The sequence below is a fragment of the Ipomoea triloba genome, chromosome 13 (genome assembly GCF_003576645.1).
Source record: "Ipomoea triloba cultivar NCNSP0323 chromosome 13, ASM357664v1".
In the NCBI taxonomy this organism is placed as follows: Eukaryota; Viridiplantae; Streptophyta; class Magnoliopsida; order Solanales; family Convolvulaceae; genus Ipomoea; species Ipomoea triloba.
This window is the reverse complement of record NC_044928.1, coordinates 30,505,471-30,529,036: the sequence shown is the minus strand read 5'-3', so window position 1 is coordinate 30,529,036 and position 23,566 is coordinate 30,505,471. Positions and strand designations below refer to the sequence as shown.

General features: G+C 37.3%; 5 protein-coding genes across 7 annotated transcripts; 2 read left to right on the top strand and 3 right to left on the bottom strand.

The window, feature by feature from the left end:
• Positions 1-4,691: 4,691 nt before the first annotated feature.
• On the top strand, positions 4,692-7,423 carry LOC116001962. The gene is made up of 5 exons (XM_031241942.1): positions 4,692-5,245; positions 6,051-6,223; positions 6,685-6,742; positions 6,821-6,993; positions 7,174-7,423. Exons 1-5 carry the CDS (start codon positions 4,937-4,939, stop codon positions 7,244-7,246), a joined length of 786 nt encoding a protein of 261 aa, XP_031097802.1. The 5' UTR covers positions 4,692-4,936; the 3' UTR covers positions 7,247-7,423.
• A 54-nt stretch (positions 7,424-7,477) lies between these two features.
• LOC116001961 (nuclear transport factor 2-like) lies at positions 7,478-12,090 on the bottom strand. Of its 2 annotated transcripts, none has more exons than XM_031241941.1 (9): positions 11,716-12,090; positions 11,212-11,346; positions 10,223-10,529; positions 9,699-9,964; positions 9,410-9,590; positions 9,144-9,265; positions 8,957-9,022; positions 8,607-8,685; positions 7,478-7,868 (listed from the first exon to the last, which is right to left on the bottom strand). In XM_031241941.1, the coding sequence occupies exons 1-9, from the start codon at positions 11,752-11,754 to the stop codon at positions 7,663-7,665; spliced, it is 1,401 nt and encodes a 466-aa protein (XP_031097801.1). In that variant the 5' UTR covers positions 11,755-12,090; the 3' UTR covers positions 7,478-7,662. The 2 variants fall into 2 exon arrangements, with proteins under 2 accessions (XP_031097801.1, XP_031097800.1); XM_031241940.1 differs by having other exon boundaries at positions 9,410-9,596; positions 11,716-12,089.
• A 941-nt stretch (positions 12,091-13,031) lies between these two features.
• Positions 13,032-15,750, bottom strand: LOC116002723 (28 kDa ribonucleoprotein, chloroplastic-like). 2 transcript variants are annotated; one of them, XM_031242892.1, is made up of 5 exons: positions 15,220-15,750; positions 14,111-14,212; positions 13,644-13,916; positions 13,467-13,536; positions 13,032-13,331 (listed from the first exon to the last, which is right to left on the bottom strand). In XM_031242892.1, exons 1-4 carry the CDS (start codon positions 15,589-15,591, stop codon positions 13,483-13,485), a joined length of 801 nt encoding a protein of 266 aa, XP_031098752.1. In that variant the 5' UTR covers positions 15,592-15,750; the 3' UTR covers positions 13,032-13,331; positions 13,467-13,482. The 2 variants fall into 2 exon arrangements, with proteins under 2 accessions (XP_031098752.1, XP_031098751.1); XM_031242891.1 differs by having other exon boundaries at positions 13,055-13,536.
• Positions 15,751-16,987: 1,237 nt separating this feature from the next.
• On the bottom strand, positions 16,988-19,854 carry LOC116001624. Its single transcript, XM_031241513.1, has 5 exons — positions 19,626-19,854; positions 19,397-19,519; positions 18,352-18,432; positions 18,180-18,278; positions 16,988-17,772 (listed from the first exon to the last, which is right to left on the bottom strand). Coding segments are annotated over exons 1-5 (672 nt in total). The 5' UTR covers positions 19,627-19,854; the 3' UTR covers positions 16,988-17,404.
• A 669-nt stretch (positions 19,855-20,523) lies between these two features.
• LOC116001792 lies at positions 20,524-23,222 on the top strand. Its single transcript, XM_031241735.1, has 4 exons — positions 20,524-20,766; positions 21,460-21,688; positions 21,842-21,994; positions 22,270-23,222. The coding sequence occupies exons 1-4, from the start codon at positions 20,560-20,562 to the stop codon at positions 22,956-22,958; spliced, it is 1,278 nt and encodes a 425-aa protein (XP_031097595.1). The 5' UTR covers positions 20,524-20,559; the 3' UTR covers positions 22,959-23,222.
• Positions 23,223-23,566: the final 344 nt, after the last annotated feature.

Sequence of the window (23,566 nt, the reverse complement as noted above, 5' to 3'; positions counted from 1 at the left end):
TTATACATTTGGTTGACCATGTTGCTTCCAAACTAATGATTCTAACTTCCATGCATGATGGATCTGACACCTAGCTACCTTAATTCACCAAATTAATTTGCCTTTGGTTTTTTAATAATCTAGTTTAATTTTCATGTTATTTCTACGTTTCTAATTTTTTTTTTGAGGGACCCTCCTATACGATGGTTTCATAGATGCTTTTTATAGCAGAGAAATATATTCATACTTTAAAGAGAAAATTAAAATATATTAGAGAAATGAGAATGTTGGTCTGGGTGTTTAAAGGAAAAAAATATCATCATCAACTTCATATTCGAGTACTTAACAAAGTTTGGACAGTATAATAATGGTTTTCCCCGACAATGATCATGCCTATGCCTACCTAGGAAAACACTCTAAGACTTAGGTGTCTAGCTGGTTGCTTTACAACAATTTTTCATACAATATTGCAAAACCCTTTTCCAGGCCTACTATCCCACAAAATTTTATGCAAATCTTGATATCTATCACTACTTAACAATAAATTACGGGTATCCACAAGATTTATAACATATGATTAATTTAGTCAAGTCTTTAGTATTTGGTAAATTGTTATTAGCTGTTAGGAGTGTTAGCTTATTGGATTAATGGTTTAATTTGTTGATAGTATTAGCTGATTGTAGAAACATATTTGATAAATTATTTAAATTTTAATTTAGTATTTTGGAGCAATAAACTATTACAAAAAATTAATCAATTAAACACTTTTATCAAATATTTAACCAAGTAAAAGAACTAATAGTGGTTAAATAAGTCAAAATTAACTCTTAAGCTAACTATGTTAATTACCAAACAGGACCTTAACTTATTTAGGAGCAGCTTTCTTACTTGCGTTGCTATATACACGAGTTAAGAAAATTATTAATAATGCTTTTGTTTATCAACATAATCATGATTCACTAATAATATTTACCCTAATAATTAAGAGTGAGTTTTTTAGAAGGTGAAGAATTTGAGTTTCACTATGCACACACATGACTATGTGGGGTATTTGGTCAAACTTTTTAAGGTACCATGATGATTTTGTTTTTGGGTTTATTGCAATTAATGCAAAAGGAGAATTAAAACGAATAGTTGCATTCAATTGGTATTCGGGTAGTAAGGTGTTGGGGTGAAGATTCGGGATCAAGCTTATGCAGTCACAGTTTAAAAGTTTCATCCAATGTGGAATTTTTTATAAACACTAAGTATTGATCCTCTCACCTAATAAGTCGTTGAATCACCATTATTTATTTCTCTATAACTTTGTCTGGTCAGAATGTGAAGGCCCTAGAGCGATTAAAAGCCAAAGAAAATAACCCAGCTGGCTATAGCATAGGATGTGATGATGATGATGATGTGGCTTGATTAATGTTGTCATTTACAAAACAACATAACGATTAACACATGCTTAATCAAGATTAATTAGTGTACTAACTTTATCATATATAGAGAACAAAAAAATAGGTTTAGTGTTTCTACAAGTAAAGGCATTATGCATATTCTAGTGTTTTTGGCTTCTCCATGCATGCTTGCTGGATCTCCTCTCTTTCCAGATATTCTTGTCTATTATTTACAAGACAATAAGCACAAAAAATCTCTTGTTTTTCAAAGCTCAGACCACAAAACAGATCAGATAGATGCCTACTTGCTACTGCCCTAGCTATTCTTCTTCTTTTCATATTATATATACAATAATAAACTTTGAGAAAAATAGAAGAACCAAGAAATCAAAAATAAAAACAACATAAATGTATCTAATTTGGCAGTGTATCCAGGTCTATAGAGTGAACCATTCTTTTATTAATTGTAATGATAATATATTCAGGGTGACATGTATCATATGTATTTACAATCCTAATTTATACCACATTTACAAAATTAATATATTAAAAATGTATTTTTTATTTCAAAAAAAAATTTAATTTTTATTATTCTCCACATATCAATATGTAGATAGTGGTCTACACAATAATTTGCCCCACTTAGTGAACCCAATTCGAATAAGAACCCCAAAAATCGATATTTTCATTTTCGTTTTACTTTGCTCCACTTGTTTCATTCTACTACGCACCAACACCTATCATTTCAACACATAAAGACTCATATCGTAAACTTATATGTGAATTACATCTATCTTTATACTCTTATTGTCTCACTTTACCTATTTTACTTTTCTTTTTAGTTTGTTCCAAAATGTTGTCCTCTTCTCAATATTGAACATCACAATTATTATACTTTTCTCAATTTACACTTAACTTTTACTTTCTTTATTGTTTTTATTCTAAAAGTGAAAAAGTGAGGCATAATTGAAAGCACATTACATTTACGTTAATTTCTTATTTTTTTAATAAGCGTGTAAAAAGTAAATTAGACGTAGTAATTAATTTATTTATTTGTTTAAAAAAAAAGTTGGGTTTCTCAAAAAAAAAAAAAAAAAAAGTTGGGTGGAAAAAAGGGATGGGTCCATTAGGAAACGGAAAAAAAAAATCTAAAGTCAGATCCGAAAAGGGAAAAGGTTGTCGCATTGAGGGACAAGTAGACAAACATGGACCCACCATGGCCGACACCCTACGCGCCTCGCCTCCTTCTATTCTGCCACCCTTCAACTCTCTCTCTCTCTCTTCTAATTTTTAATTAACCTCTTCATTAATTTAAAAATACTTAGTCATAATACATAGTTACATACTATTCTTTTTCTTTATCCCCAAAAAAAGAATGGCTATTTTAATTTGTTGGCAATTTTATTTTTTTTATTTAAAAAAAAAAGTAAATGAAAAATAAAAAATTTTAAAAAGCATATATAATTGTGAAGAGTGTACTGAAGAGCATTTTGTGTGTAAAAGGACACAATATAATCTAATGCATGCAAGAAAGGAGGATATTCCTCATGATTTTAGCAGCATAAAGAATAAGTTTGGCTACATAATTTTGTCTACCACTATCACTTCTCTCCATTCCATTGTTCCCTCTTCATATTATTATATATGTTCATAGGATCATTATATTAAAACTCCCAACATTTGTTATCACAAATTATTTGTATATAATTGACAAAAATAATTTTAAAATTTTGTTATACGATGAGTATATGAATTCACTAATCATATTTACATATTTAATGATAAATATTATCAATTCATAAGCAATAAAATTAATTAAATTAATCTATTGCTTATGTAGTCCCCCAACATACCCTGCAAGGATGGTTGCTCAATTAGCTCTTGATCCATAATCTTAATCTCATTAAGCTCCACTCAATAATTTTGGATAACTTTTATCTCTAACATGCACCATTGAATTGTTAGATAGAAGAAAGGGTGATTAATTATATATGACAGAGGGATGTAAATGAGCCGAGCGGCTCGCGAACATCTCGGTTCGAGATCAGTCAAATTTGAACTTAAAATCAAACTCGAATTCGGGTTCGAGTATGAACTTTAGCTCCAGCTCGAAAATTGTCAAGCTCGAGCTCAAGCAGGGCCTTTATTAACGAGTTTGAGTTCGAACTCGACTCGACTCGACTCGACTCGTTTACACCTCTATGACAAACCAAACAGAAATGCCTTGGGCCTCCAAACAGGACTTGTCAGCATGAATGGGCCTCAACATTGTTGTTTTTGAGGTTTTGTTTTGGGTATTGTAATGGAGTTAATTCTCAATAGCAATTTGTTTTTGTGTCTTAAGGTGTATGCCCATTTTAGCGTTGCATAGCTTGTAATGAGAATTGAATTCATAATATTAGAATAGAAATAATAATAATTTCGAGACTATTCTATATACATAGTATAAGAATTATATTTTACCTACTTCATCATTCATTATCAAATCAAAATAAATAGTTGAGTTTTGTGGTTGTAAAAGACTACAAACACAAGGTGTATAGTGCAATTGGCAAATAATATAATTTGAAGAAAATGATGTATGGTTGATTGATTGTAAAGAAGGGAAAGGTATGGTAGGCATTCACATGCACCACGTATTGACGTAGATCTCACTCCCTTTATTTTCTGCCGCATGTGATTTCTTCATCAACTACAATGGTAAAATCAATACTTGTAACACCCAAAAAAAAACATTTAATTTTTTTTAAAGATAACTTGAATTATAGGAAAATAACAATTTTCGCCCTTTAATTATAGTGTCACCATTTTATATTTATTAATTATTAATAAACTGTTCTTTCCGGTCTCCCAAATGTTTGCAAAGTGATTTTTTGTTTTACATGATCTTAGCAAAATAGAAAAGTCACTTTACAGTATAATTAAGGAACGATAAATGTGTACTCAAAAAAAAAAAGGAACGATAAATGTTATTTTCTCTATATATAATAATCTAAAATATGTAATCGAAAAAATATTCATTAAAAATGATATTTTTGTATACAACATTCGGTATCAAGAGAAAACTAGAAGAGTTCTTGCCGAGTTGAGTATGGACCCTGGAGGCGAGATAATTTAGTCTTTTGTCTAAAGTGAAACAGATCCTTTATGGGCATTAGTATTTGGTCTTATCTGCGAATCACCGTGATTTATATCCTCCAAATATTTTGTCGAGCCGAGGTCTAGGGGCTATTGGTGTTGGGGATTCGATTTTTGGAAGAAGAAGAGAAATGAAAGAAAATAAAATAAAATAAAATAAGAACAACACATGAGAAAGAACTCAAATCTAAATAGGATACTGCAAATTGAATCTCATCTACAGTATCTACACCACCACTTGCTGAAATCCTTTGTTTTCTTGGATAGTCCCAACAAAGAATTGGACACTAAATCTCATAAAAGACTCGATCTTTCATGGCGCCCAATATCTAAGATCTTTCCTTCAATTCTGGGTCTTCTGAATTGAATCAGAACATTTTCCCAAGAGCTCGATTGAAGGGTGTTCTTCAGATCTTTACACAGAAGAGTGGAGAGAAATGTTGCATACAGAACCGTCATTTGCGATTTACAATTCGGACGAGGGGCTCCCGGGAGAGATTAGGAATGGAGATTCGGTTGCAGAAGCCATGGGAGAATTCAGCTTTGGCAAGGGAATGGGTTTGATTGATGAAAAGGATGGGGAAGGAGAGAATGAGGAGAAAGATGAAGGCTTGAATGGGTTTAAGGATTTGGGTTTGGGGATTGATGGTGATGGAGATGGAGAGATTGAGAATTACTGTAAGATGATGGTGGAAGAGAACCCTTCTAACCCTTTGTTTCTCAGGAAATATGCTCAGCTTTTGCAGGTCATCCTTCTTTCTTTCCCATTTACAAAGCTTGCCTTATTGTTATCTTCTTAAAGTTATGTTGGTTGCATCATGGATCCTATTCTATGCATTGCTATAAGAAGTTTCTACTATTACCAAACTACTAAAATGGACAAGTTAATTGTTTTTGGGTGACGAGGGAAAGCCACAGTCACTACCATTTTGGATAATTCGCCTTATAACCGTTGTCGGCAAAAGATCAGTAAACCAGTTTGGGTTGCCCATAGCCGGCAAAAGATCAAATAAACCAGTCTGGGTTGCCCATAGCCGGCAAAAGATCAAATAAACCAGTCTGGGTTGCCCATAACCGGCAAAAGATCAAGTAAACTAGTCTGGGTTGCCCATAGCCGACAAAAGATCAAGTAAACCAATCTGGGTTGTCCATAGCTGACGATGCTGAAAACAAGAAAGCCTATGTCAGAAATCTAGTAGTTAGCTTGAACTTGGAACTTGTGGTTACCAAGCCAACAGTCTGACCAAGTTAATTGTTTTTGAGATATGCTAGTGTCTCTGCTCTCCAAACACCTTAGAGGCTTAGACTCCTCTGAGTTTAAGTGCTGCAATAACTGTATAGATTGGATGATGTGACAACAACATTTAACCATTCTATATGTGTGTAATAGCATTATGGCAAACCTAATAGTGATTCAGCAGGAAAAGGCATGTGCAATGCTACAATGTTCTTGCTACTTGGTGTTTGCAATTATCCTGGGATAGATGTATGGTTTTTGTTCATTGTTCATGAGGTTTTAATGTTGTGTTTACAAAGTATCTTTGGCTACAGGCAAAGGGTGATCTATCAGGAGCTGAGGAACACTACTTTCTTGCCACCCTAGCTGATCCCAAAGACGGCGAAACATTAATGCAATATGCTAAATTGGTGTGGGAGCTCTATCATGATAAAGATCGAGCCTATAGTTACTTTAAGCGTGCAGCTCTTGCTGCTCCTCAAGATAGGTAATTCCTTGTGAATTTTACTCTGTTATGACAGCTTTGGATGGTCATCACTTGATTTCCAATATCGTATTCTAGTTTTTCGATTTCAAAGATTTAATTGTGCATTGAGAACATAAGGTGAGCTTGCAATTGCCTCAACGTTAATCTAGAGTTTTGTCATCAAATTTGCTACTCTGCCACAATCTCGGGGTTACCTAGGATTAGATTTGTTGCTTTGAATTCTATGAAGCATCCTGATTTATTGACCCATATCTTGATTTCCTAGTGACAACCCAAAAATGGAATTTTTTTTCTCATAGGTCTAGCGGTCTAGTGAACTTTTGACAGTTCCCCTCATAGTTAAAATGTTTGCTCTCTCGCCCATTGTTTCTAATGCACTCGTAGCAAGATTGATATCTCTCGTTCTTTTATACTTCCCATCTTCACGAGTTGTGTCTGACATTTTGCGTCTGCTTTTTCAGCCATGTTCTTGGAGCATATGCTAGTTTTCTATGGGAGATTGATGATGGTGATGATCAGGTTTCGTGCAAATGCTTAACCATAAATTGCTTCTCAACTCTAGAATTTCTTAACTGGGCGTGTTATTTTGATTTGCAGTCCAACGAAGACCTACAGGGAGATGAACAGTATTTGGGCGCAATTCTAGATGACCACCGTAGTGATGGAGAAATCATTTCAGAATACGCAAATTTCATCTGGCAACTCCATCATGACAAAGATAAAGCATCATCCTACTTCAAGAGAGCACTTCAAGCTTCCCCAGAAGATAGGTATTCACAATCCATTCCCCCTTCATAACTTGGATTAAATATAGACATTTGTAGCGCTTATTTGGATAATAGGCTAGGAATGAAATAGAATTCCCAAAAATAGTATTCCAAGAAACAAGCTGGTATTAGGAAAAGGTTAGCAATTTACATTTGATTTCTTTTGTCCCTGTTTGTTTTCAGCAATGTGCTTGCAGCATATGCTAGTTTTCTATGGCAAATAGAGGAAGACAATGAAGATTCATCATCAGAATGACAAAGGAATGCCACTGATCCAAGGCGATGTAGCGAATTAAACTGTTTTTCACAATCAATATACAATGTTGAAAATGTATGTTCTTGTATAGCAGGTAAAACTGCAATAATCTGAATGTATGTTGTACCCTCTTTTAACCATAAAGTTTCAGAACTTAATGATATATTATCTATTGGATATTGGGATTTATAGAAAATATTGTAAAAGCCAGAATTCAGTGCCACAAGTCTGTTTATGTAAGCTAAAATAAATAATCTAAAATTGCCAAGAAAAATATGTTGGAAAGATTCCTTTCAGCATCGTATCTAATAAATAAATTGTGTGCTCAACATATACTGATGATTATGGAAGCTATGTAGTTGAATTAGTGTTCTGAAGCCACTTGCATCATAGTAAGCGTAAACTTAACTGTATTATTATTCTGATACGCTGTGTCCATTTCTAGACCCGTATTGACTGCCAGAAAGGCGGGGAGCTTGCCTGTAGAAACCGTTTCCTCTAGACGAAGATCTGTAGTCGCGATCACCTCCATCTTGACCGTTTCCCCTGACAAAACCACGGCCACCAAAGCGCAACCCCCTTCCATCCATCTGGTAATTGACCTTGCCTCTACCGCGTCCTCCTGTTGTAACATACATAAAAGTCTTGAACTTAGATGTTTTCATGTGATGGGAAAGCCAGTTGTAAAATCCGAAAATTGAATGCCTAAAATAATAAAACATCCAATGAAGTATCAAGCCATCTACTGAGAAGCCTTGCCCACAAAAAGTCATTAGCAAAAGGGGTGTCATGTATCAACTGTCAAGTTACAAATCCTAATACTGGCATTAGAGATTTGAGGGCAGTAACCTTGGCAGTGTTGTGAAAATGGGCCTAGGTGGCCGCCTAGGCACCCCTAGGCAGCTTTTAGTCGGCCGGCCAACTAGGCGCCCTCAGCACCCAACTTGGCCAAATGGTTTTTTTTTTCTTTAATTCCCTTGCCTGTACGTCGCCACCTACTCCGCTGCTCCTCTTCCATATTCCCCCAGCCAGGTACTCAACTAACAGTCTAACAACTCCTAGCCCACTGCCTTTTCTCTTCTTTTTTTTTTTCAATAATTACTCGGCCACTTAGGCGCTAGGCGCCCAACTAACGCCTTCTGCAACATTGAACCTTGGTGGTGATTGGGGATTTTGCCCTTTTCAGTGTGTTGGGAGGGGGGAGGTTGAGTGGGTAGGTCGGGGATGGAAGAATAATTCCTAATAAAAAGATCTAGCAGAGATTAAAAATAAATAAATAAATAAAATAAAGAAAGAAAGAGGGACAACTTAAGTTTGCAAATTTGAGGTCTACATGGAAGAAAAGTAGTAAAGTACATACTTCCTCGATACAGGTTGTTTCTGTTCGGTCTTCTTCCTTCAATGTATAACTGGTGTCCACCAATCTCAACAAAAGATGCCTGCAGCATATTTTAATGAGGCAATTAAAATACGGAGTAAGAAATAAGCAACCATGCTCTCTTCACTCGTCAGGCATACAATTTTTTATCTATGGCATCAAAGCTAAAGTTCATATAAAAGAAAGAATGTAATTAATGTAAACACAGTGGGGAGGAATATATTATATTAATTAGTTGTGAAATAAATTGAAGATATTATTTCATTACTTCACATGCACTCTAGTCCAGTATAAAATATGTTATCAATACATTCAGTAATGCAAGGTCAAACCTTAATTGCATTTTGCACACTCGAGACATCTTCAAATTCAACGAATGCATAGCATACATCAAAATCCTGCATCAGTTTCATGCACATGTGCCAAAATCAGTATGCTTTTTAAGACCCAAAAAGTAGTAGTAGCAATAACAATAAAACCTTGAAGGTTAATGCAAGAAAAATATATAAAAGAACAAACCTTCCGCGTTCTGATGGCCACACCATCAGGCTTTAGTTTACCAAACTTTTTAAATTCCTCCTCAATTTCGGAAGGATCCATTGTTGTGGGTACGTTTCTCACATACACTGACTTCACCTCCACTATAAGAAATGAAAGAAATAAGCACATTATAAGTAACTTGAGTTTATCTGTTGAAATACAAACAGACATGTTTATGTGCATAAAGAAAGTATTCTAACTGGTGGTTAAGGATGCTTCATAACAAAATAGAAGGCTATACTAACTTTCATCTTCCACAGCTGGATATTCTTCAACCACTTCTGCCCCAGACCTCTCAACAGAGCTGGATGGCACACAAGCTGGCTGACTAGGGGGATCTGGTACATCTTGCCACTCAGATGAGGGAGGTGCAGGTTTGTTAGAGGCCTGCAGGGGTACAGCTTGCACAGATGGTGCTTTAGCAACCTGTAACTTTCAAAGTTTACCAAACAGAAAAAAGAGAAGTTTCAGTATCACAGGATCAACCATTCTTTTGGAATTTAAGGCAAAAGAAAACATAAGGAAAATACATACAATGGAAGCATAAGTGTGTTTCTGGGGCTCAGCAATTGGTTCCTCAATAGTAGCAGATAAATGGTCCTGTGCATGGTTCATTGTACTCTGAAGTGAACCATTTGACTGCACAGCAAAATTATCCTCAGGGATCTTTTCAGCTTCAGAGACTTGCTGTAGCTGCTCCTCCACAAAGTGGTAGTCATTCACTGGCCCATTTTCTTCAATCTTTGCAGGCGGCACAAAATCCCTTGCCTGGATTTCTCCACCCAGCAAGTAGTTGGATACTGCAGAATCAATGTTTAATCTTAAAACTGGAGAATAGACTTCCAGCAATTCAGCATTATTGGCAAGGTATTGCAGAAGCAACCTATTTTCTAGCATACTCGCAGAGAATTATAATTTCTGAGAGATTCTCTCATACTGAGTGTCAATAATATGTAAAAAGCATAAAAAATTAGGCACGAATACATGAAGGAAACTAATATAGGTTATGGAGCATTGTATTCTATAAGATAAGATAAATGAAAGGCTAAAAGTAGTACCTTGATCACGAAATGTAGCTGGCGTATTCAGCTTGGTATCAAGATTGGCCTGACTTAAATAGGCAACGTGATGTTGGATTATCCTTTCTTCTTCAACAAAGTGAAAGATATCATTGAAAATAAAGTAACCTTTCTCCTGGGGTGCAAGGAAAAAGGTCTGCACAAACTTCCTTCTCCCATTAAAATCCTTTACATGGACAGAACCTGAAACCATGACTAGAACACCACCATTCCATGATTCTAAGGAATGTGCTGTCTTGATCTCTATACCAGTAAAATGGAGTGACATGATAACCGTGTGGATTTGCTGCAAGTATGAATGCAAGGGGTGACTTTGTAAAGACTATATAAACAGAAATTTGAGTAACAATCAATCAGCAAAAATAAAAAATGAACCACACTAATTTGAAATTATTAAACAGAAGCTCCTTAAGAAGATCCTAAATTCAAATCCATTTTTATTATAGTATTACCAGTTCCCTCGCAACTCATCTAGAGTCTGACAACCTATTAGATCTGGATCTAATCCTAGTTCTGCAAAGAATAAAATCTAGACTCAGCTAGTTTGGGTTTGGAAAACATTTAGATCAACTCCACTTAGGTTTGCAAGGAAGTGCAACAGTGAACTAGCGAAGTATGAGGTAATGATCAAATCTAGTTTTTACTGGAACATATGAACTGCAAATGAAACATATCTAGTTCCAATATGATCCATTTTAACTGAAGAAGTAAACAGAGGCAACCAAAAGAGGTGTCTTTCCAATTTGTTCCATGTTCTTTAGCTTCTTTTGTCGAATCCCTAATAAAAAAACTAGCCTTTCTATGCCAAACCATTGGCAACTACACCGTCAGCTCACTAGTGAATATTTAACTAATTGAACCATCAAAAACTAAAAGTTTTCATTCACAACTAATTTGCTAAGACTATTCTTTATGCAAAGTCCAAAGACTACCAAACAGATAAACCAATAAACAGTCTAACGCATTACCAGCATCCCAGAAGCAGTCTCCCTGGCATTGGCATCAATCCGAATCATGGTGCTAGCATCACTGTAGAACTGGTAAACAAACTCAGGCTGCTGTTGTAGTACCTGATAGTACTGTCCTAGAAAGTAGGAACCAACCTGATATCCTCAAAAACAAGACACAAATCACTTAACCTAGCCAATAAAACCAAACAAACCCTTATACCAAACAGAAAATAGCAAAACCTCCAATGCATTACTCTTTTATCACCTTCAATGCCACATACAAAGAACAACACTTACTCAAACAGCACACTAACTAACTAACCAATTCTAAGCACGCATAAACACACATATCCTGATATCCGCCACTGAAATATCGAATTGCACATATACATAACACCCTACTCACTCTCCCAGCACTTGAGAGAGTAACGCACGAGATATAAACACACTAATCCGCACACATCATCAGACTAGCTACTAGCAACGGCGCGAAGACAAATTAAGATGAGAGATAGGGCGGACCTGAGCGGCGGTGACGGGCAAGGAAAACGGCGTGGCCATAGAGAGGGACTCCAAAACCCTAGATCTAGGAATGGCAGGGGCAAGATCTGGAGCGCAGACAAAAACACGAACGATTCCGAAACCGCGGATACCAATTCACATTTCTCCGCAACTGGACAGATAAGAGGAGCGGAGACCGGAGCTTCGGCTCCCGCCACACAGCACGCCGAGAAAGCGCCGGCACCGGCGCAATGGAGAGTGGATTTGGGAGTGAGAGTGCGGCGTAGAACGAAGACCACTGGTTTTAGAGCAGGTGCTGAAAATGCTGAATCAGCTGCGCTGCTCTCTCTCTCTCTCTCTGCTCTTTGCTGTTTGCGTTTTCGCGTAGAATAACAATTTTGGGAGTATATCAAAAAGGCAGCTAAACAACACGAAAACAAAAATCAGAAATAAATAAACATACAAAATCGCTAATTTCTGCTTTCACGCGGACCGTCCATTTTTAGCCCTTGTTTTTTAATTTTTACTTTACTATAGTTTATTATTGGTTTTTGTTTAGTAATTTTATTTTTATTTTTTATGAAAAAATCAATCTGGTCAGTACTTTGTCCTTTAATTGGACTCATTCGATGTGAATCGGGATTAGTTTGAGTATGGTACTGGTTTAAAGGTGTCTCATACAGTTAGGATCTGCTTAGGACATCTCGTGATCTGATAAAAAAAATGATAGATTTATTTTTATTATTTCATATAATTCGTTTATGGTAACTAATAAAAATAATGAACTTTCTTTTTTACAGATTTTTGCGTAATATATAATTTATGTGATAATTTTAGTATGGTAAATATTTTTTTTTAATTATTAGAATAAAATTTAAATACTTTTTTGTTCAAGTTGTATTGTAATCCCAACATCTAGGATTCGATCGGTCCCATTCGTGAAGAAACTATTGTAGGTTTGAAATTATGAGTTTGTGTTTAAATAATTTTGATTTACGGGAAAGTGAGCTTGTCGTATTCAAATAACGTTGATTTACAAGGAAGTGAACTTGTCGTATTCAAATAACTTTGATTTACAAAAAAACTCAATGTTGCTGCTCAAAGTGCACTATAACCTCTAGGTAAAGCTTGTCTTTGTGCCTTAACTGAAGTTGTCTCATAACCACCCCATCCTCGTTGTATGGAGAGTTGATTGAACGATTGAGTCAAAGATTTTCGAGTGTTGTAAAGAAAAAGTCAACCAAGTTAAAGGATATTGATCCCTACTAGAGCAACTAGAATGTGTTGGGTCATAGCCCAAAGTAGGGAGAGCTATATTGAAGTGTAAAGGAGCAAGTAAAGTGGAAATCTTGGACTATTATAGGAGTAAGGTGGAAATCTTGGACTATTATAGGAGTAAGATGACACTAATCCAGTGAAAATTTTAGACTATTATAGAGGAAGTAAGATGAGACTAATCCAGTTGAGTCTTGGTCTCCCAAGACTATGGTGGCAGGGACACATTACAATGCTTATGACATGGTTTTCATCATCATCTTCTTCATATTGAGTTAGATTCTCACTTGTTTGCTCAAATCATACCAGGCAACACTGCACATCCTTGCATCAATAGAAATAGTTGAATTCCACAGAGTCACCTGTAAATGGTCATCAAACAACTATTTGATTCTGTGCAAGAAATGTGTTGTGTATTCTAGCACCAGTAACACTATAATTCCCATTCATACTGCAAACCAAATGGTAATTTAATGCTTTTTAGTTCAGAACTTTACAAAATTCTATTCGCCCCTACTGTTTCTTGCCCTGTGCTTGGCTGATGCGCATCGCCCTTCCTTCCAGCTCCTGAGCCAATGAAATCGTGCAAAAATACACGCAGTTATTGGCAAACACGCCTTGAGAGTTTATCCGAGTAAATGACAACAATAAATAGCTTAAAGTTAAAGTCATACCACTCCATTCAGAGAAGTGATCGCGTTTTCCATCTCCTCCCTGGTTTCGTAGCTAACAAAGCCATAGCCACGGGACCTTCCGGTCTCCCCATCATATAGAACCCTCGCCCCAACCACACTGCCATATGCTTCAAACATTTCTGTTAGCATTTCGGATGTGACAGACCAGGCTAAGTTGCCAACAAAAAGTTTGTACTCGGTTTCTGGATATAGAGGCTCCTTCGCCTTGGGCTTGTCTGAGAAGTTCACCCTCAGTGTTCTACCGCCAAACACCTGAAACATCATAGTTCAGTTTTAATGCTCCCAATCGACCTATTCCAGATACAGCATCTGAAACAGCGTAGTTTAGTTTTAATGGTCCCAATCGACCTATTCCAGAATCCAGATTACAGCATCTGAAAGAGCATAGTTTAGTTTTAATGGTCCCAATCGACCTATTCCAGATTACAGCATCTGGGATTTCTTACTCTTCCGTCGAGATTTTCAATGACAGCGTTGCAATCTTCAACACAGCTCATCGTCACGAATGCAAACCCTCTGCTTTTGCCAGTTTCTCTATCGTACAGAACCTATACACAAGTCCATAGTTGAACATTAGGTTTGAGATGTATTGAACAAGGCAAAACAACAGAAACTTAGTACAGGCAACATTGACATTGTGTTGGGCATATCCAAAACCCGGCAACAATACATTAGACAAAAACTAAAGATGACACCCGTTTAAATAGGCCCGAGAAATACTGCAGCAGCCCAAGGTCCCCGAGAAGGTTGTTTGGACGAAAAAAGGATCAAGTAGCAGCGAGCCGAATGTCAAGCACACGTTGTGTCAATCAACAACGAAACACCCTATCAAGCGTGACCAACTTGCTATATTTCACCCACTAATATATAAGAAAAGCTTGGCATTCAGATATTGTAGCATCAGAAATCCAAGAACCCTGTCTTTAGTTTAAACACTTGACTTGGCCATTGATGGGAATCGAGCTAATATATAAAACTTTTGTTACGTAGTTAGGGCTTAAGTTCGTATCATTTGCACTGTAAATCCAAGTGTCTGTATCTTTGGTGCAGGTCTAATTGTCTAAATGAAGTTCCATACAACAATATTATCCTGATCCATTACTGGAGCTAAAATCAGTGCTCCAACCATTGCATATGGTGCAAATCAAATCAATTAAACCCTAATCTACTTCAAAAGGCAGCTAATTTCTAGTTTATCTTGATTGATGAATTGATCACAACAATCCATGTTAATTATAACAAGATTACACCCGCACGAACAACTCAGTTAGTTCTAAATGGTTGATCATGGACAAGACCCACCTCGAGCCCAAAGTCTAGGAGTTACACCCAAAATATGGTGAACCCACAAATTATTCTGCAGACTCGGGTCCACTTTGGACCTGTGTCTAAAATACACAATTTAGATACTGCATGAATGCTCACAATTTACATACTAAATATAATATTCAGAATTCAAATTGGGAATACTATGTAATGGACACGGGTCCACCCGTGTTAATGGGTTTGTGGGGCCAAATATTTTGCAAAATGGGGAAGGAGAAGAGTATAGTACCTCAACAAGCTCAGGGCTACCATAGTCTTGAACGATCCCAGCGAGCTGCGCACTGTCACAATTATAGGGCAAATTCCCAAAGTAGAGCTTACAATTCACACCACTACTCTGATCATCGCCGCCGCTTTCCTCCTCTTCATCCGGCACAACCGGCGGCGTGTCCGTCACGGCCGCCTCTTCTTGCGCCACCGCGGCCGCGAGTCTGTGCGCTCTCCGTTTGCTGGTCAACAGGCACGATTCTATCCCGAGAAAGTGCGATTGCAGCTGCTGCGACGTCTTGATGGATTTTACGAGGGTGAGGAGCTTGGGGCGGGTGCATTTGAGGGTTTGCATGGAAGTGGAGAAGGAGGAGGCCATGGCGGTGGCTGCCATGTCGCCGGAATATTGGTGGTTGTGGAGTGATTGAGATGGATGGTGCTAACCACTAAACTACTGACTAGAGTACTGTGAAGTATGGGGCTATGGCGATTCGATTGGTGACGTGGCAAGACAGTGGCCAATGAGATCGCGGAGGATAGACGACGACGGATAAGGTGTGCAGTGTAAAGGACTTAACTTTTGGCCTTTTAGGACATTTTGCGGAAGTAACATGTATTTATAACTATTTTCTCAACTTAATGTATTGAACTGAAACAACTGAAGCTTGAATCATGACCTCCTATTTGAGAGAGTTATCTAACTGCAAGGTTATTGGATTTAGAGCCGAATTTTTTATTTGTCACTTTCAACTAATTTATACGGGAGGTGGTGGGTTCGAGCCTCATTGGAGGCAATATTGGCTCTTGTGCTTCAATAGGTTGAGAAAAATAGTAGTTATGAACAGATACTGCATTGTAATAGAGTCAGTAGTATTCAAAAAAACTAATTTATAGTCGAGTTATTATGGATTAATCTTAGTTAATGATTTGATTTTTCTTAAAAGAGATTTGGATGATCCTTAATCAGTCCTAAGTCGGTATAAGAATGAGATTGGTTTTGATAGGTCTCGATACGAGAGGACAACGTAGTATGATTTGCTCATGCAATGAAGGTTTGTTACTTGTGTAGTTAAGAAGGAAAGGTAGTTACTTGATTTACTTCAAGATGATAGTTTATCGGTTTGTGTGTTAGAGGTGAAAGTTGTCCGTATATTCATAGAAATGAGAATGTGGGTGTGGTAATGGTGGCTAATAAACAACATATACAATGAGATAATATAATAATACGAAAATTGATGACCTAGTTGAGTTGAGGTGATGACCAGTCGACCTCAACCGAACTTGCCCTATAAGGCCAATAATCCATAATAACTCAACCTCAAATGGACATCTAGATTGGGAGAGGACAAAAAAAGGGAGTCACTCCCGTAACTATATGTCATACATATGACTTTAACATCAACACATGTCATGACTGACTTGAGCTGCCACGAGAGACCTATTAATGTAAAACCCAACATTTTCTTCCTACTCATACACTATAAATTTCCTCCTACATGACCATTGTAGAGCCTCCTCCATACTCCTTTGTATTATATTTGAATTGTACTAAAAACTCTTCACTATCAATATAATACTCTTTATTCTACTATATATGTTTATCTCCATTGCATTCTTTATCTTATCCTCGTTAGCATATAAGTCATACACTCTTTTAAGGACCAATGTGTATGCATGAACAAGTCCATGGTTTTACTGATTAGACTTCCACAAGTCCATGGAGAATAGGGAATCATGGGAATTTGGTGAACCATTATTTACCATGCCATCCTGCAGATTCAGAGAATATATTGCCACTCAAGTAAATTTATTCTTTCATACTCCATTATCATAAGAAAGAATTACACGAACGAAGAGTTCGAGAGTCGAAAAATGAGAAGAAAAAGTGGAAAACTGGCACTCATCAATCATCATATAAAACACTTCAGAGCCACAATGGATCAACACAGAGGTTGATGCAACAAATGCTAAGAAAACCAAGAAACACGAACAAGAAGCTGCTCTAACTTTTTAGCTTACTCGGACAGTTTAGCTTGTTCTGAAACAAGTAGAGCAGCGTTAGCAGTTAGATTTCAGAAAGAAGATCCCGGCAACATGCTCGCTGCAAGAGGGAGATGAGATCTGAGTTCTACAAATCTATTAGTTTGAATATCGTATTCGTGTAAACGAACTTCAGCTGGCAAGAGCGGTTCAATCAAAATTATAATTTACTCCGCCACTTTGGAATTCCCGAGTGCTTTACTTCTAGCAGAACCCGGCCCTTTTCTGATATGTGTCTTCTGATTCAGTTCAGTTCTCGCTAACCTTCCTTTAACCTGAAGGCCAGTCTCACCATGAACTGAATCTTTGAACTCTTTAGCGTTTATAGGGCGGCTTTCACCTATGGTCATTCTAGGAATTATTTTGCTTTGATCTGAATCTTTGAACTCTATAGCGTTTAAAGGGCTTTCAGCTTTCGCCATTCTGGGAATAATTTTGCATTGTGTATGTCTACTTTGGCACGTGTTCTGACTTTTCAATCCAGGAAGCAATTTAGCTCTCGGCTTGTTACTAACTCCTATCCTTTGATCATTATCTGGAAAAGAAAGAAAAAGGCAATGCTTTTAGCGAGCAACCAAAGTATACATATGGTAAAATATAGTTGATCCTCTAGAACCTTAGAACCGAGTAACAATTCATTGAATAAGAGTAACAATTAATACTTTCCTTCTATAATCTATTAATCTCAGCCCATGATAATTAAATCAATTCCATAAATGGTATATTTTGCAAAGGGAAAGAAGATATTTGAACAGATACTACAATGTAATAGGGTCAGTTGTATTCAAAAAAAATAAAAAAATTTGCAAGACCAAGTATGAGAGAGAAACAATTACGCAACAAATGGTATGCCAACGACATGTGTTGATAGGTCAAGCAATCTTGTCAACAGCCAATATAGAATGAATAGATTCTGTGCACGAAAGTTCAGTGAGGTAGTACCAGGACTAGATAAGACTGCTCGTGGTCTTGGGACTGAACTAGATCTCGGTTTAGTTGTGCCTTCACTTGAAGTTTTTTGGCTCTTGTTATTCGTTGCACCTGCCAATAATATGAATCAGTGCTTTCGATTTCAATATAATCACAAAAGAATAGAACTAGAAAATGTTGGAACCTGTGGAGACAGGACTTGCGGGCTTGGCTGAATTTGAGATATATGACCTGGGAATCCTTACAACTGATGTTGGAGAATCATCTTCACATCAAAAAGAAAATCCAAATCGTTACAAAATATAAGGCAGAAGAATTAGACACAAAACAGCAGCTAGGCCAGTGTCATCAAAAAAACAAAACTACCTGAAACCGTTACCAAGATTTCAAAAGACATATTCCTAAGGGTGACTCCAATGTCGTGGTTGACTTGAAAAACCGATTTATTGACATGTGTTAACATTAATATGAAGGTTGTCACAACTTACTTACCAAGTGGATGATGATAAATTATCTTTTTATACCTTCAGCTTGGCATGATGCCTTAGTCCAAAAATATAAAGGCGCAGCCTTTTTTCCTTGTTTATTTTCTTTCTTTACCCCTTTCTTTCATGCAAACTCCACCAACCCCTTCTTTCTATTTTGCTACTAGAAGCTCCCCAATTCTGTAATAATAATCAAGCCTAAGGTCTAATGGTACAATTTTCTCAGTTTGTTAGATGGCTCTAGCTCAAGGTTATGGTAATCAAGGTAAGACCACATAGGGGCCAACCCCAACCAATTTGGTCGGACAGTTAGGCCTTCTTGGTTTGAGCAGCTATGACAACCTAGGCTAGTTTACCTACTTGTGATCCTTTATCGGCTAGGGCCAAAAGACAGGCATCACCCTGATGCCTAAAAGTACTTTCTTGTGATCCTTTACCCGCTAGGGCAACAAGACGGGCATCACCCTAAAAGTATAGGGGTTGCAGGCTTTCCCGTAAATCACAAAGGTAAGAATACATAGCCACAACCCAATCTAATAAGAGATCATAATCTGAACTCTCAACCAAAGGTCTTAGAGATGTGATAAACTATGGCCTATCTCTCCTGATCCTAGCACATCAAAGCAAACAAAATACAGCAAGCAGCTCATCATAGAACACCACCAAAAACAAAATTAGAATAATTGTGAAATCTCAGTAATATTAACCACATAAACTAGATTTATGAGGAAATCAAAGGTGCACCTGGAGAAGACAAGTCAGAGATGGAGATGGCATCAAAAGCTTTTAAGGATGGCAAAGAACCCAATCCATAAGCATACTGATCATCCTCTTCCTGCTGATCCCTCACCTTCACCTTGGGATACACTTGAAGAAAAACAGAAAAGAAAACCCCATATGTCAAATCAACTAAACCAAGACTGAAAAGCTGAAACAACCCAAGATCATCATGTTACAGAGAAAGTCAACTAACTTGAATTTTCCCTGTAGGGGCGCTTCAAACTCGCGATGATTAGCTAGTTGTGTGAAGAAATTGAAACCCAATTTCAGAGATTTGAGGAACTATGAGCTGAAGAGGTCTCCGGGGAAAAGTTTTGGAGTTTTGAGTGCGATAATGACATAAAGGCATAAAAAGCACGAGTCTTTGATGGGCTATGTGCAATGTGAAATTGGAGGAAAGAAGGATTCTTGGAATCGAAACGTCTGCTTTCTGACTTGCGGTTTGAATAAGATTTGAATAATAGTGGCGTGTGGGCTGTGGAGTGGAGCCGAGCCGAGCCGATTGAGGTCAAATGGGAATAGGTGGCTAACCCTGGGTCCCACTCTTCCGACAACTACCCAGATTCTGGTTTCACCAACGGTAACGCGTACAGAGGCTTTCAACGACCGTTAGGCCTATTCCACAACCGGACCAAGTCGATCACGTTGTTGACTTTATAAGTACAAGATTTTAAATTTAATTTTTAATTACAATGTCTATTAATCTTCTTAATTTGAATTAATTAGTTATGGATAGTCAAGCCTGATTTATTTTTTCGTAGTTTTTTGTTAGCTAGAGTTACAATTTACAATGTATGTAAGAGTACTTTATTGGTCTTCTTCACTTCATCGATCAGCTATAAACAATTAGGTTGATTTATCTTATGGTGAAAGCTACTTATTAATCTTTAAACAGACTTAACTTTTTTTTTCGAAGACATAAACAGATTAAGCTAATTTGCTTTCTTGTAATTTTTGTTAGATAGGATCTCAATATGTACATCAGTACACGCCATCATATAATGGTTACAGGTTTTCTATTTAAAAAAATGATAGGTTAAAAGTAGTAATCTTGAAATCTCTAGGGGCCTATACGCAATGAATAAAAAGAACAGGATTTCTGCAGGGTTTTGCTGGGACACTAGGTGATGTTGGGCAGAGCTAGGCGGAGGGTAGTGTTGAATCTCCGGCACTTATCGACGTCGGTGAGAAACCGCGCAGAAGATGAAGGCGACTGGCTATACTCCTCGGAGTGGTGGGACGGCAAGGGCACCGACGGTCAAACTGTTTTCCAATCATTTTCCGACAAGGGAAACGGCCAAGTCTCCGTTATAGCTTACCCTTCCTCCAAACCGGTATATTTATGGCTTCCTGATAATGGGTTGATGTTTCCTAGTTGGTGTTACTGAGAAACTTGTATCTGAGAGCTAAATGCCTGTGACATTGAGCTAATTTAAGTTTCTGGTGGTAAAAGTTTGATTTTTTATTGTTGGGTTCTTGTTTGTTCTTGAAGGGTAGCAGTCAATTAGATTTAAATTTCCTCAGAACTCATTTATTTGCTCTTTTTTTTTTTTTTTTTGTGACCAAGAAACCCGCAACCACTAACCATGTGACACTGGTTGAGTACAAGGTGTCAAATTATACCATGGACCAAGGTCTTTCTTGCATTGTAAATCCTGGTCTAAAAATAATCTTCAGATTCTGTATTTGTAGTTGACACATTTTGACAACTATCATATTATACATGTACAGAAACTGTTAACTATTGGTACAAAATGTGTTAACTGAAGGTACAAAAGTTTTGTATCAACTGAAGGTACAAAAGTTTTGTATCAGGATTCACACACTGATCGATGGTATAACAATTGCTACAAGGTGTAAACCAACTTAGGTTGACATTGCTGACCGGTTCAAACCAAAAAGGCTATAGGAGTTGAACTTGGAACCTTGTAGTTACAAAATCAACCATCTGACCAACTTGATTGACATTTGCTTTTTCTTGGGTGCATTATATGTCGGCAACACTCATACATTAAAATTTATTCCAGGAAAAAGTTTACTGGGAAAGAACAGAGAAATGGCTTCAGCAAAGGTATGGTGAGGTACATCCAGGTTATAAACACGAGGGAAATTTCAAGATTCTTGGTTACCAGTGGCGTGCTCTTCGCTTTAATGATGATACTCGCCAGAGCACAGTTAAAGTAATGGCTGCTTACAGAAAGTCTGAACCTGGTTCTTTGTTCTTGATGCAGCAGGCACATTGCCTGGCTATTCCATGTAAGACAGTGTATTGTTTGATGTTTGCTATCGATCATTTTCAATCCCGAGTATATGAAGAGATAAGAATAATGCATAAAATTGCTTGATTGTCTTTTGCATTCTTGACGGGAATGAGGCTTTGCAGCTTAAATTTTTTCGTGATGTTTGCAGATGTTAAGAGCATGATTTCTGCTGGGCTGGCTACTATCTCGTCTTGTAACTATGATCTCCATAAAGCTATACACGGGGCAAAGACAATGAATATCTTATGCATAGGTCATGGTGGAGGAAGCATACCGTTATTTTTGGCAAGTAAAATTCAAGGTAGCTAGCTAACTCAATCTTGGTTCTTTATCTTACTACCATTTTGCACCTATTGAGTACCTTGTGTTAATCTGCTTTCTTATATGTGCTCTTCGGTGTATTCTATAGAAAGGTTTAAGTAAACAAGTTTAACATCTTTTGGCTTCTTACAACTTCTTGGTTTTCCTATGGATTTTTTCGTCTTTGTTCCAAAATGTGACATTATCACACTGAATATTACGATCTGACATTATGCCTAAATTTGACATTATTGTGTATAACGATCTGTTTTCTAGGTGCTGTGGTGCATGATGTCGAAATTGACCCTACTGTCATCTCGGCTTCAGTAAAAGCTATGGGATTCCCATCTTCGTCAGTTGTGGTGACTCCATCTGGTAACTGCACGTCAACATTTGATCCTATCGAAGAAGTGCTGTGGAAAGGAACTCGCGAGAGAATTCTGTTATACGAATCGGATGCTGAAAAGTTCATCAACGAAACCACCGGTCTCTACGACATTGTTTTCATCGATGCCTACGACGGTGATGACGTCTTCCCCTACAAGCTGTGGGACCCACACTTCCCGTTTCTCAAAGCCCTAGGCGATCGTCTCCACCCTGAACACGGGACAGTCGTCGTGAACCTTCACTCGGACGTGGACTATTCTGCAGGTGGATTTAATCCGGCTGGGGAGCACTTTTTGCCGATGGGGAGGTACGTGAAACAAGTGTGCGGAGCGTACAAGGAAGCGTTGCTCGGGAATGGGGATTCTCGCAACGGTCTAGCGTACGTGGTTTCGGTCCCGTGGGTGTGTAATACATCTCTTGTTGTGGCTAGAGGTTTTAGCAAAGGTGATGATGGAAGTCTCAATAGGGAAATGGTTTTGAATAGACTGGCATGTAGATCCTTTGAAGTTGAAAATGATCTTGGCTTGCCATTTTCTTGCTTACAATATATTAAAAGAGGGTTTATTCTTGTGGACTGATAACCAGTTGCTGGAGATATGGTAAATGGATAAATAGACCTCTTCATGTGCCATTGTGGTTGTGTTTATATATGAAGTGTACTTTTAGAGGGAGATGCACTTATACCCTCCTCTAGAGGAGGAATTTGTGAAGGAGAATTAAAACTTGAAAAACCTTGTCCGGGCTATGTCCTTATATAGAGGGTTCTAAAAGATAACATTATTGGTTTTACTATTAAAGATGTTGATATGGTGGTTGTGGAGAGTTTCTTTATTGATCTTTTACCGTTGAAGATCATGTAAATGTTATCTCTTCTTTTCTTCTTGTCAGTTTTATTCCCGATCTTTTCTACTGCGGAGTATCTTTTTTGTCATCTTTTGTTCTTGTCAGCTTTATTCCTGGTCTTATCTCTTTGAAAATGTTCTTGTCCCTTCAAGGTTTCATCGGAGATCCACTTGTGTAAGGAAATCATCATTCATATTTACTAACGAAGATGATCCTTGATCATTTATAGACTCCATTTTTTAAAATGCTCTTGATGGTGGCTTCTTAGCAAATTGGTTAACATATTATGTGTCTGCAATTGACACGTTATGTTCTCATATGGGAAGCTGTTCTCATCTTCCTT